Raw genomic sequence first — 13,283 nt, 5'->3', positions numbered from 1 at the left:
TAGTTATAGTCATAATCAGATAGTTATAGTTCTGGGGTGCTATTGTACAGAAACTGACACAAGGAGTAAGATAACTGTTGTAACATGCCTGACCACGTGTTCAGAAGCCTACGGAACTGGTCTGAAATAAGAGTTTGGAAAAGTTTGGAGGTACAGGCTGGAGAAGCCTTTGAATGTTGTAAGCAGACCATAATGGACACTTCTGGTGGTGTTGGTGGGGATGAACTTCAGAAGACCCGAAACCAATAGGAATGGGGAGGGTAAAGACTGTGGCTCTTGAGGTTTCAGAGCAGAACAAGGACTCTTGAGCATTTAACTAGGGGCTATTCATGTTACATTTTGGCAAAGAACTTGTCAACATTTTGACCATGTCCTGAGACTTTTTGAGAGACTGAATTTAAAGATGATGCTCTAATTAATCTGGCGGTGCAAACTGCAAGGCAGCAAAGCATTCAGGCCATGGCATAGGTATTGCTGACCACTTTTAACCAGTTTTACTATGAGGTTCAGGAGCAAAAAGCAGAGAAAACTTGTAGTTTGGCTAGAGAAGAAGTATATATAAAAAAGAGCACAAGGAAATTGTGGTTTCTGAAGAAATTACCTCTGTTACAGAGAAACCAAGTGCTTTGCACAGAGACAACAGAAAAGACGCCTTGAGAGCATCTCAGGAATCAATAAGGTCATACCATGGTAAGGTCAGGGTGTAAAAATAAAAACTCATTTAAGAGATCACAGGGGACCCTGCGCACAAAGCCCCTCAGCAACCACTGCATACATGTTCTAAGAGGGTCAGGGCCTACTTGAGCTAGTTGCAGACCCGGGCATCATCTACATAGTGCTGGTTCTGTAGATATAAATAGGATCCCGGAAGAGTTATGGGTTATGGATGCTTCTAATAATATTTCAGAGGAAGACCTGGTAGGCCAGGAAAAACACATGGTTTGAGATCCCTGTGAGCAAGTCCCTGACAGGGCTATGTATGAAGCTTCAAGAAGGAAGGTACACTGGAATGGAGATGCCAGGGATTAAGAGATGCCAATGATATGAAACATTTACCTGAGGAAAGCTCCGGTCTGTGGACAGAGCTAGTGTAACAGAGAGACCACATAGACAGCATCCAGCAAAGCTGTGGGAACTAAACTGCACAAGTCCTGTGAAGTTTCTGTCTTCATGAGACCCAGGTGACTTTCAGTATGGTTTTGGTCCCATCCTTCTTTCTATTCTACTACTACTACTACTACTACTACTACTACTACTACTACTGCTACTACTACTACTTCTACTACTACTACTACTACTTTGCAGGGGAATGGAAATCTTTGCTTTGTCCCAGTGTATATTGAATATATGTAACTTGCTTTTGATTTATGCAGGGCCTCTGAGCCAAGATTTTTCTTTGAGTCTCAGGAAACTTTTGAGTTGGACTTTTGAGCATTGCCAAAACTGTTAAGAGCATTAGGACTACTGGGGATAGACCACAGTGTTTTGCCTTGTGAGATGAATATGAACATTTGGAGGCCAGGGTAGAATGCTATGGTTTGAATATTAGATGTCCCATCAAAAGCTCATTTTAGGCAATGCAAGAATGTTCAGAGGTGAAATAATTAAATTATGAGATCTGTCAACTCATCAGTGAATTAATACATTTGTTAGAGTAAGAATTTGAATGAATTTCTGGGTGGTAACTATAAGCAGGTGGTGCATGGTTGGAGGAAGTAGGTCATTGGAGATTTTCCCTTGGGGATTATATCTTGTCCCTGGATCCTCTCTCTTTGTCTGTGTTTCCTGGTTGCCATGAGCTGAACAGCTTTCCTTTACTATACCCTTCCACCATGATGTTCTATCCCACCTTAGGTCCAGAGCAATGAAGTTGACTGACCATGGAATAAGATCTCTGAAACCATGAGCCCAAACACATATTTCCTCCTCTAGATTGTTCTTGTCAGGTATTTTGGTCACAGTGATGCAAAGTCAACTAATACAATAATGTACTGCCTATTTCACAAAAGCTAGAAGAAATGATTTCAACATAAAGGTAAATATTTTAATAGATATGTTTAACCTTGTCTGTGCATGACATGGTACACCTCATATATATGCATAAATTTTATGTCAACTAAAAAAATAATATAAGTATATCTAACTCTACAACTTCCTCTCAAAAAAATAAAAAAAATAATAGAATAAAAACATAAAAATAAGCGTGGAATACAGTTTGTTTTTGTCAGATACTAAGATATATTATAAAATCATAGAATTTAGCATGATATATAATTAGAACAGAAAAACGGAGTAATATATCAGATTTCTGAGGCCAGGGATACACTTATATACATACAAAAACTTGGACTATTGCAGAATGGAATTACACAAGTCACAGATATATTATAGATTATTTTGTAAATACCATTACAGATTATCTTTTCATAGTAAGAAAAAGAGAATCACCTTTTCCCTCAGACTGTATCTTAAGGACAAATATCCTAGAGACATGCGAAAAATAAAACTATAAAGTTAATAGTGAAAGTGTAGCATAATATCTTTTTTGAACATTAGATCATTAAATTTTCCTAAATAATCCATATAAAATAAAACAAACCAAAAAGAAAAGCAATCATGAGGTTAACTACATCAAAAATGTTATTTGTTTCTAAATAAAACTAATAGTTTATGGAAAGGAATACGAAATACTTGCTATGTTTAGGGATTGCAAAGCAATAATATGTAGTATATAAAAGGAAATCTTAAAATTTGCTCATGAACAGAAAGCTCAACCAAACTGGACTAAGAGTATATTGATTTACAAATAAAGAAAACCAAAATGGTTTTCCAGTACTAAAATCAAACGTCAGTATCATTGGTGACAATTAAAACAGCAATAACAGAAGAAAAAAGTCAAAATGATATCTTTCATACAATTACAAAATATTGAAAAGCAGGATAATATTAAAGTCAAGTGAAAATGTAAGGGAAAGGAAAACCTCGACCACTGAGAATAAATAGATACAGTTCATTTGGAGAGTAATCTCTTAGTATTACATGAAACTGAGGATACAGACAAACTAACAATTTTTTGGTTGTTATGTGTTAAAATCGGTTATGTGTTCTTGGGAAACCCATTAATGTATTAAATGATAACAAAATCCACAATTATTAATAAGAGATTTATTTGAGATAGAGAGAATGGTTGTAGGCCTAAGTACCCACAATGATATTTCATTATATTTAAATAACACATTTCTCATATTTAGAAGAAGTGATCTAAACATGGGTAGGTTTCATGAATAGATTTATTTCTAGATATAAAGAATAAAATATGTAAGAGAAAAAAATGAGTTTTCTTGCATTATACCACTGAAATAATTTTGAGAAAGAACTCTCAAAATAATGCTACATATATTTTATGAGTAATTATTTATGCAAATAAACAAGTGGAAGAGCTTACACTGAAGAAGAAGAGTGGGTGCTATTGGGAGGTGGGTGATGGAATTAGTAATAAGAAATGAAGAAAAAATAAAGAGAGAATCACATGTATGCATCATGATATGTTGTATGTGTTTGTTCACTAGAGTTCTAAAAGAGAATGGGAAAAAATATTTATCTATAAAAACCATATACAATTAAAAAACCTTCAATGAATTACTTGATTGGAAATATGCATTAAACAATTATGCAACTTGTATTATGAAATTCTCACTTCATAAGGAAACATTTTTATAGGGTTAACAAGTCATTAGGAAATAGAATTTCGGTCTTGGATGAAAATTTTATAAGTAAGTATTTCATTTTCCAGATGAAAAATACTTCAATACAAAATATGAAATGCTTTTTGAAAATCAGTTAAGAGGTACAGTTGCTTTTAAAAATACTTTTTCTGGGCTGGGGCTGTAGCTCAGTGGTAGAGCTCTTGCCTTGCACATATGAGGCACTGAGTTCGATCCTTAGAACCACATAAAAATAAACAAGTAAAATAAAGACATGCTGTTCATCTACAACTACAAAAAAAAAAAAAATACTTTCCCAAAAGTCTTAGGTATGCCTCTATCTTTGGCTTCACAATTTTGGCCATAGGGAATAGATATATTTAGCATTTTTTCATTAATTTAGTGGTGCCTCAAAGAGTAGTTAATATATTCCAGTATTAATTCTCCACTCTATTGTCTTGTTTAAACAAGGCAACAATACTGTAGCTTCCTCAAAATTTCTTCGTAGAATTATAATTTAATATTGTCACATGACTTTGGTCATTAAACACAACCCATCTCGTAATAAAAGTGTTCTCAGGCAAACTTTATCGAATCTTCCAATGTCCCCTAAACAAATGCATATGTGAACAACTGTATTTAGAGTTGATTGTTCAGTTTTTCTTACCTGGAGAATAGATATGAATTCTCTTATCAGATTATGAAAACCTTCCTAGGAAGGCACTAGGCACTAGGAAGCTCAAGAGTTTTTGCATTAACTCTTCATTAGTTTCTTCCACCCTGATTGTCTAGTATAAGTACCTACTAACTTACCTTATTACATTCTTCAGCTCCTGCTTTTCGACACTTGTTATAATAGTTTCATTTAATCTGAATTGGAGCCTTTTGCCAGAACCTATGTAAGTCTTTGTTTGTTTGTTTACAAGTGAGTAACTGACTTCAAAGAGACAACTGATATGTCAGTTGCAGAAGCATTTACCCAAAGTAATTTTCTTCTCAGTTCGGGACTAACCTCAAACACGATAATGAAGGCCAATCGAGCAGCAAGGATGTGCCAGTATTGTAACGTGAATTCATAGGGTTTGGAGCTCCAAGGGGGCCCTCTGTAGTCTCGGTACCTGAAACACAAAAAGAAAGAATTTGAAAAATAGATCCCAGGCTCTGTGGTACACACAGAAGCAAAGACAGAATGATCACAAGTTTGAGACCAATCGGGGCAATTTAGTGAGACCCTGTTCAAAATAAAATTTACAAAAGACCGAAAATGTAGCTCAGAGGTAGAATATTTCTAGGTTCAATTCCCAGTACTGTCAATAAATAAACAAAACCCACCACCAACAAAAGGATATGAAAAATAGAGATCAAAGGGTCAAAGTGTGGAGGTCTCAGATTTCCCTAATTTGCCCCAAACTCCAAAATGATAGTTTAAGTGGGTTCATTGACATTTAGGTGAAGGAGACAGAATGGTGAAGACAAGCAGAAAAGTTAACAATAAGTTATAAATAAGTACCTGCAGTAACCAGATTTTCCTATACCAAGCTCACTCAAGTTAAAGAAGGATAGGCTATTGTTGACATATCCTTTTAAGCAACTAGGAAAAAAGAAAATTATTATTTGACTGAGAGTTTCATAACTTTCCAGTATAATTTCTTCATTAAAATGATAGGATTTTATAAATGCATCATTTCTAACTACATACACACAGCAACTCAGCTGTTATTATATCCTCTCTCATTGTATCTCTAATTGTATCTTAAAGAAACAAACCCCTCCCAGTATTTCTCCTTTCTCAATTTCATCTGGTTTGTATTTATTACATGGTTTATTAGACGTAGTTAAATCCTTGGTTTTAAATCTCTATAAATTTGTGTTTTATAGTACTAAATTCATTTGGAAGAGTAAAAGACCCAGAATACCCAAAGCAATTCTGAGAAAGAGTGAGGGAGAAGGCATCACTACACCTGATATAAAATTATACTACAGAGCTATAGTAACAAAAACATCATGTTTTTTTTTTTTTTTGATGAAGGTGCCAAAAATATATGTTGGGAGAAAAGATAGCCTTTTTAATATAACAAATTGGGCCAGGAAAACTGGATATCCATATGTAGAAGAACAAAACTATTTCCCTACCTCCCATCCTGCAAAAAAACTCAAAGTAGATCAAAGACTTAGGAATTAGACCAAAGAATTTGCAACCGCTAGAAGAAAAAATAGGGTCAACACTCCATTTTATAGGTGTAAGCACTGACTTCCTCAACAAGACCAAAATATAAAACCAAGAATCAATACATGGGATGACACCAAATTAAAAAGCTTCTGCACATCAAAGGAAATGATTAAGAGCATGAAGTGAGAGCCTACAGAATGGAAGAGAATCTTTGCCACCTGTTCCTCTGCCAGATTGATATCCAGAATATATAAACAACACAAAAATCTCAATGCCTAAAAAAACAAATAACCCAATCAATAAATGGGCAAAAGAACTATGTAGGCATTTCTCAATAGAAGAAGCACAAATGGCCAAATTCAATGCTGAAGAAGAAAAAATCACACACTTAATATCTTACTGTAATCCCAGCCACTCAGGAGGCTGAGGCAGGAGAATCGCAAGTTCCAAGCCAGCCTCTGAAATGGTGAGATGCTTAGCAGCTCAGTGAGACCCTGTCTCTAAACAAAATACAAAATAGGGCTGAATGCTTAGTGGCCAAGTGCCCCTGAGTTCAATCCCCATCTCCAGAATAAAAAAAAAAAAAAAAGTGATGCTGGAGAAATTAGATACCCTTGAAGAAAGTTATGTGAACCCACACTGCCTTATGGTATAATGGAGTAAACTAAGGGGAATTAGGATTAGAGGCTTAGAATGCTCAACTGCATTTCCAGAGTAGACATTGTTAAGAGAAAAGATATGAGTAACTTTGAGGAGTTGAGGGAGGCAGCCATGGGGAGCTGTGAATGGTGGGCTGCAAGCAGAGGACACAGGGAACCAAGCACGTAGTAGGAACTGTAGAGATCAGTGTGGCTAAGATGAAGTGAAGGAAGGAAGTCTGTGGCATTCTGAAAGTCAAATGAATAGGACACAGCAACTGAATGATGGATTGTCAAAGCTAATATGTCAACCACTGTGAGAACTGGGAGATGACAAGTGGATTTCAAAATGTGAAATTCATGACCTTTCTACGGAGTAGTGGGGTATCAGCCTTACCAGAGAGCATAATGGGGAAGAAGAGGAGGGGGATTGGAGAAATGAATATGGAAAATTCTTTGGATTTTTTTTTGTTTAAAATGGAAGCAAAGACATGAGGATCCACTGGCAGGCAGGCAGAACAAGGCAGGACTTTACACATTGGTTGGAAAAACAAAAGCATATATCAGTGTTAATGTGAAAAAGACAACATTCTGTTTGTAGTGTATGAGAAAAAGGGAATAAATACTAGACTGGTATTCTCCAGGAATGAGTAAGAGATCTAGGGTACAATTAGATGGCTTTTGCTTTCCACAGGAGCAGAGAGTTCTTTCTCCCAGTTCTTCTAGGAACTGGGAGAAAGCAGACTGTGTGGGATGCATGGTGTAGGAAGGCAGACTCCATCAGGGATATCTGTGGAAGTTCTTTTCTAATTGGATCCATTTTCCTAGTTAAGTAAACCTGAGAATGAGGATAAAGAAGGAGGTGCTGAAGCCTTATGGAGCAAGGAGAAGGTATGAAAAACTTCTCTAAAAAAGAAGAGCAAATGGACTTGGGAAATAAAATGTGTGTTGGGTCCACAAAAGAGAAGTGATAAAAATTTAAAGTGAAGGGGCTGGGGTTGAGGCTCAGTGGTAGAATGTCCACCTAGCACGTATGAGGCACTGGGTTTGACCCTCAGCACCACATAAAAATAAAATAAAGTGAAGCTAGCCAGTGTTTTTGTTTTCCTTCATCCACACTAGCTGTATGAGAACAGTGCAGACTAGACAGAGTGTGGAGATGGCTGGGACTCTGCCAAAGCAGTAAAACATCAGGGGGAAGGGCAGGGACCAGTCCAAGGAAGAGGTTACAATTGGCCAGTTGGTTTGTAAGATGGGTAAGAGGATGATAAAGGAAAGGAGACAAAGATGTGTTAGTACTATTGGTATTTTAAAGTTCTATGTACATTCAAAGAGTTGTTGGACATCATTCATTTTACAACTTTAAAATATGTATATTATAATCTCCATCATACAGATTAAATACACAAGGTTTAGAGAGGGTATGCAACTTTCTCCAGGCCTATAATTCCTTAAATTTTGGGCCTCAGAATCTCATTACATTTTTAAAATTATTGAATACCAGAAAAGCCTTTGTCACAGAGGTATAACTACTGCTATTTTATCACATTAGAAATGAAAACAGATTTAGAAAATATTTAACTATTCTTTTAAAAGTGACCAACAAATCTATTGTAAATTAATAAAAGATGGTTAATTTTAAAGAAAAATAGCTATAAATTCCAAAGGGAAAAAATATAGTGATAATGACATTTTTTCATATGTTTGCAAATCTCTTTGATATCTGTTTTAACAGAAGATAACTAGGTTCTTGTATCCACTTCTGTATTAAATCTGTTGCAATATGTTGTTTTGGTTCAAGTGTTAGTGGAAAATCTGGCATCATATAGATAAGTAGTTGGAAAAAGAAGGACTATTTTAATAGCACTTCCGATAATTTTGGGTATGTTTCAGTGATAGTACACTAAAGCTACATGGGGTAGCTTCTTAGAGCTTAGTTGCAATGTGAAATCTTAAGCCACATTAATGAACATTTCATGCAGTTACATTAAAATACATAGGTCTATCTTGTACATTAACCACCTTTTATCCATGCATGATTTTGTAATGTCAAATATCAGTCATTTGGAAAATATTTGTGCCCTGAATTATTCAGAACTTCTAAGGTTGGTGTGTTTTTTTACTATAGTCTCTGAAAAAAGAACACAATTTTTAATTTTGTATGAGAAAAAAAATCTCTTAAGTATTGGGAAGCTATGCAATACATAATGTCAAATATTTGCTTTAAAATGACAGACTAGTTTTGTGCATGCACTAGAAGAGTAGCTGCTAAGTACCAAGTCCGAATAATCCTAGTTGACTGACATTCATTATTTCAGGTGGGAAAAGATTTTTCTTAGCTGGAAATCCAACATATGGGTGCATTTATTTTGAGACACATATCACATCTGGGTATGTAGCAGAAGTGCTCTATGCACATTTCATATTTTGTTACATATAATACTGAAAGGACATTTATTCAAAGGTGGCCATTTTGTAAAAATTAATAATTATTAATGCATTAATTAAGCACTCTGAATTTTTTTTACTGGTATCTTTAAGGTGATTAAATGGTGATGAGGAATATTGTTTGGTTCTAATACTTTGAGTTAAGAAAAGCCTCCAGAAATTTTATCTACCATTGCCTTATCACCACCAATGCAAATATAAATACATGAAAAGGGGAAGTAATGTCTTAGTGTAATTATAAAAATAGTATTGAACTTTTGGACCCTTAAGGATATTTGCAGAGCAGATGTTGAGAATCATGTTCCTAAGACAAACCGTTGATAGAACCTGTATTCAACCACATATCTGTCATATTATAAATCTTGAAATATTAATTACAGTGATGCAGTGGCTTCAATCTCTTCCCCTTCCATCCTAGGCCCCAGGATTTATCATTTCTGCTACCTTCTTGCCAATATCCTTCTCTTCCCTGCCATCTTGTCCTTCTGCCACCTAACTCTGAAAATGTCTCATCTGAATCAATTTATTCCAATTTAGCTGCTAAGCATGCTAGGAAAAATACTTGGAATGTGTGGTGTCAGCAACACATAAGCCCTTCACAACTCTGTTTGAAATTGGTCTACTTCCCCAATCCCTGAATATGGAGGAGACAGATGCCATCCATATGAAAGGCAGGTTCCAAAACAGACACCCAGTCAATCTTACTTTCACCTGCCACTAGGTGGCAATAAAGCCACTAGCAAGTAATCATTAGAAAGAAGGTGGCAGATAAGCCTATATGTTTCAAATTATTAAAATCTACTTCTAGACTATTTGAATTAAGAAAACAGACTTTGAGGTTTTTGCTATTAATACCTAAACAACCTTATGTTTACATAATGTTATAGTTCATAAACCTTATCTCAGACACTTTCTTGATCATAAAGCCCACAGACACTTTCTGTTACAAACCAATCAAGTACAGAGAGATAGTATGTGCCTTTTAGTAAAAGGCAAAGTTAGTATTCAAACCTAAAGTGTCTAACTTAAGACAAAATTCCTTGAAGATGCCAAGATATAAACAATAACAAGATATAAGACAATAACTATCTTTTATGATTGCTCTTTTAGAAAATGAGGCATTTATGTTTAAAGGTATTTCTGTGTTCTGAGAGAACTTCAGTTCATCAGGAGAGTCAAGGGTTAATTTCATCCTAAATCAAGGCTCATCCTGTTGTGGCACATAAACTGCATCTGCATCAATCCTATGTTCCAAGATGCTTCTCTTGGAGAGAGGAGAAGCAGCTTCCTTACTGCTACTCTATCTTCTATTACTACTTTCACATCTAAGGTTAGTCTCCCGCAACAATACTCAAGTGCTTCCAGTTTTTCATTGTTCTACAAATCCACTTTCCTCTTGCATTCTTCCAACATTGTCTTTCAATAAGGAAAGATCTGAAATAGCATATCATCTAATGTAGTGGTTCTAAACAAGTGTCCCCTGGGGCACATGTGGCAATGTCTAGAGATATTTTTGATTGTCACTACTTGGCGAACAAGGCATTTACTATTGGTGTCTACTGGGAAGAGGCCAAAGCACACTAGTAAATGTCCTACAATGTATACAAAACAAACTTCCCTCTTGGAAGATTTATCTGGTTTAAAACATCAGTAGGTTAGAGAAGTACGTATGAGAGAGGTTGAGGGCAAGATTTCCTGCACTTGGAAACCACTTGTTGTAAATCCCTTTTAAAGCTTTCTAGGCGCATAGCTACCAGTCTCTTCATGCTCTGTATCTCCCCAATAATTTCCTTTTTTCCCCCTTCAGTAATTTGATAAACCAGTGTGGGTTTCAATTTCTCCATCTGCATAGTGAGAAGATTGCAGTAGATGATTTCTTAGATTTCCTCCAGTTCTAGAATTTGACTTCTATAAACAACATGAAAGTTTCAGTATTTCGACATCATGCATTTCAAACTGAAAATATAGTCTATAAAATTATTTGTTGTAAAAAACACAGCTGCTTTTTTTAAACCTCACTTGATTTCATCTAATAAACATATTATAATTACAATGACCAGAAGAAACATTACTCTTAATGGTCACGAACAAAATGTTTCAAAAGTTCTCATTTTAATTACAAACATAAAAGAGATCAGAAAAAATGTGTAAATTTCAACCTTACTTTTCATTCTGTTCTACATGATTTGCACAGGGGCCATATTTGTATTCATAGACAAAACGTGGGATGTAGTCAGATGTAATAGCAATTACAAATGCATTGGTGATCACAGCCAATATGCCAATTCCTTCAAGAATTCCAAGCCAGATACCTGGTAGGAGAAAGATTAAAGACAGTGAATAAAAATTAACCAAATGAGAACCCTATAATCAATCTTATTTTGAAAAGAATGTCCTACTCATGTTGGAACCACAATTCTGTCCACAACTCAGTATAGTATCTCACTCCATCATGATTTATAAACTTTGGTGATATATTGTTTGGTAATACATGATATATAATATTACATCTGGTACATATTTTTTCTATAAAGGGAAGGTGAACCCCATCTAAAAATATTTGAAAATAAGAATATTATTATTAGGGCCTGGTTCAGGTTCTGTAACAGTGAGACATAATACATGTACCTAAGATATTTCAAAGCCTAATATACAGAATTTGTTGAGGCAATAAAAACTATGAATAAAAATCTTTTAAATTCTACATCTTTAAGTTCTACATGGTTGTGCACACTATCAAATGTCTATATTCAATGTGTATTTTGGTTTAATATTTGCCAAATTTCAATTTTTTTCTTTTTATAGATTTTTTTCTTTTACTTTTTATTCTAATTTGTTATGTATGACAACAAAATGCATTACAGTTCATATTACACAAATAGAACAAAATTTTTCATATCTCTGGTTGTATGCAAAGTATATTTACACCATTCATGTCTTCATACATGTACTTAGGGTAATGATGTCCATCTCATTCAAGTTTCAATTTAAAGTTAAAATACACACACAAAAAGAGATAAAACCCATAAAGACTAGTTGACATTTGCTACTTCTTAGGAGGCAAATCTGGTGTCATATAGACAAACAAATTAGCTTCTGATGTTGCATATCACATCAGTATGCTATTGATTATATTCAAAACTGATGTTTCAACTAGGATTAAACTTGACTTTAAAAATATTGATAAGAAAAAAGTTCTAGAAAAAATTACTCAGACATGCTAAAGGTGATTGGGTATTATGATAACTTTGATTTCTCCTCCCCTTGTTTTTCAAACTCTTTATAATATACCCACATCAAGCTGCAATTAAAAAATTAAAATAAGAAAGGATTTTAAGGTTTAGCTAACTAGGGAAATCATAAGGCAAGAAATCAAAATTCATAAAATAATACTAAATACATAAAAATGTTTATTATTTTTAAAAAGTTATGTTATTCAGTCAAAAGAAAGTAGTCTGGGAGAAAAGTGTTGAATATACAAAAGATCCTAAAATTTTAATGAGAAAATTAAAGGAAAAAATGGACAAATAGTACAAATCAAAATATGTTAGCCAAGTGAAAATAACTAATAATGTCTTAAAAAATTTTAATCACTAGTATTTTGAAAAATGTCCTTTAAAGAAAAGAATAAGATTTTTTAAATAAGATATAGATGGTCAAATACCATCCAATGTTATTCAGGAATATAATGAAATACTTTACATTGTTGTTGGAATGATTTACTACTTATTATTAGTTATTAACTAGTCAGATATATCTTAAAATTAAAATATGTTTGTTTTTAATCCAGTAGGCCTACTTTTTGATCTATATTATAAATACACTATACTTATATAATGTATATGGATACATGATATAAAATATTTATCTATATCTATATATATTATATTTATTACTATTAAGAAAGAAAATAAAATTTCTAAATGGTTGTAAATTTTTATCTTATATCTTTACTATGAATATCATAACTCTATTAAAATGAATTAGACTTATATTCTGAGGTGGAGAATGTTTATGAAAACACATGCAGAATCCTATTTATGTATATGATTATATTTCTGTATGTTTGTATGAGCAAGTAAATCACTGACAAAAGATGCATGCTGAACTGATGCACTGATTACCTGAGGTAGAAAACTAATGGAGAAGACGGATTATTACTTATTTCTTTTTACATATTTTTGGTTTTTAGCTTAAACAAAGCCACATATAATAAAGTTAAAACAACCTATCTACTGAAAGTTACAATAAATTCTAATTAAAACTGGAATAGGGGCCTGAGGCTGTAGCTCATTGGCGGAGCACTTGCCTAGCATGCAAGAG

General features: G+C 34.1%; 1 protein-coding gene across 1 annotated transcript in view; it reads right to left on the bottom strand.

Annotated features, from left to right (window-relative positions):
* The window catches only part of ANO3 (anoctamin 3), a 197,734-nt gene that overhangs the window by 3,531 nt on the left and 180,920 nt on the right, over positions 1-13,283 (bottom strand). The window contains exons 23-25 of the mRNA XM_081279744.1: positions 11,125-11,272; positions 5,215-5,295; positions 4,717-4,822 (exon numbers count right to left, since the gene is read on the bottom strand). Coding sequence (XP_081135870.1) covers positions 4,717-4,822; positions 5,215-5,295; positions 11,125-11,272 — 335 coding nt within the window. The remainder of the gene's footprint in view (positions 1-4,716; positions 4,823-5,214; positions 5,296-11,124; positions 11,273-13,283) is intronic.

Source organism: Spermophilus citellus (genome assembly GCF_964194105.1).
Source record: "Spermophilus citellus genome assembly, chromosome: 2".
NCBI lineage: Eukaryota > Metazoa > Chordata > Mammalia > Rodentia > Sciuridae > Spermophilus > Spermophilus citellus.
Note: the sequence above shows the minus strand (reverse complement) of the source record. Positions and strands in the feature narration are given on the sequence as shown.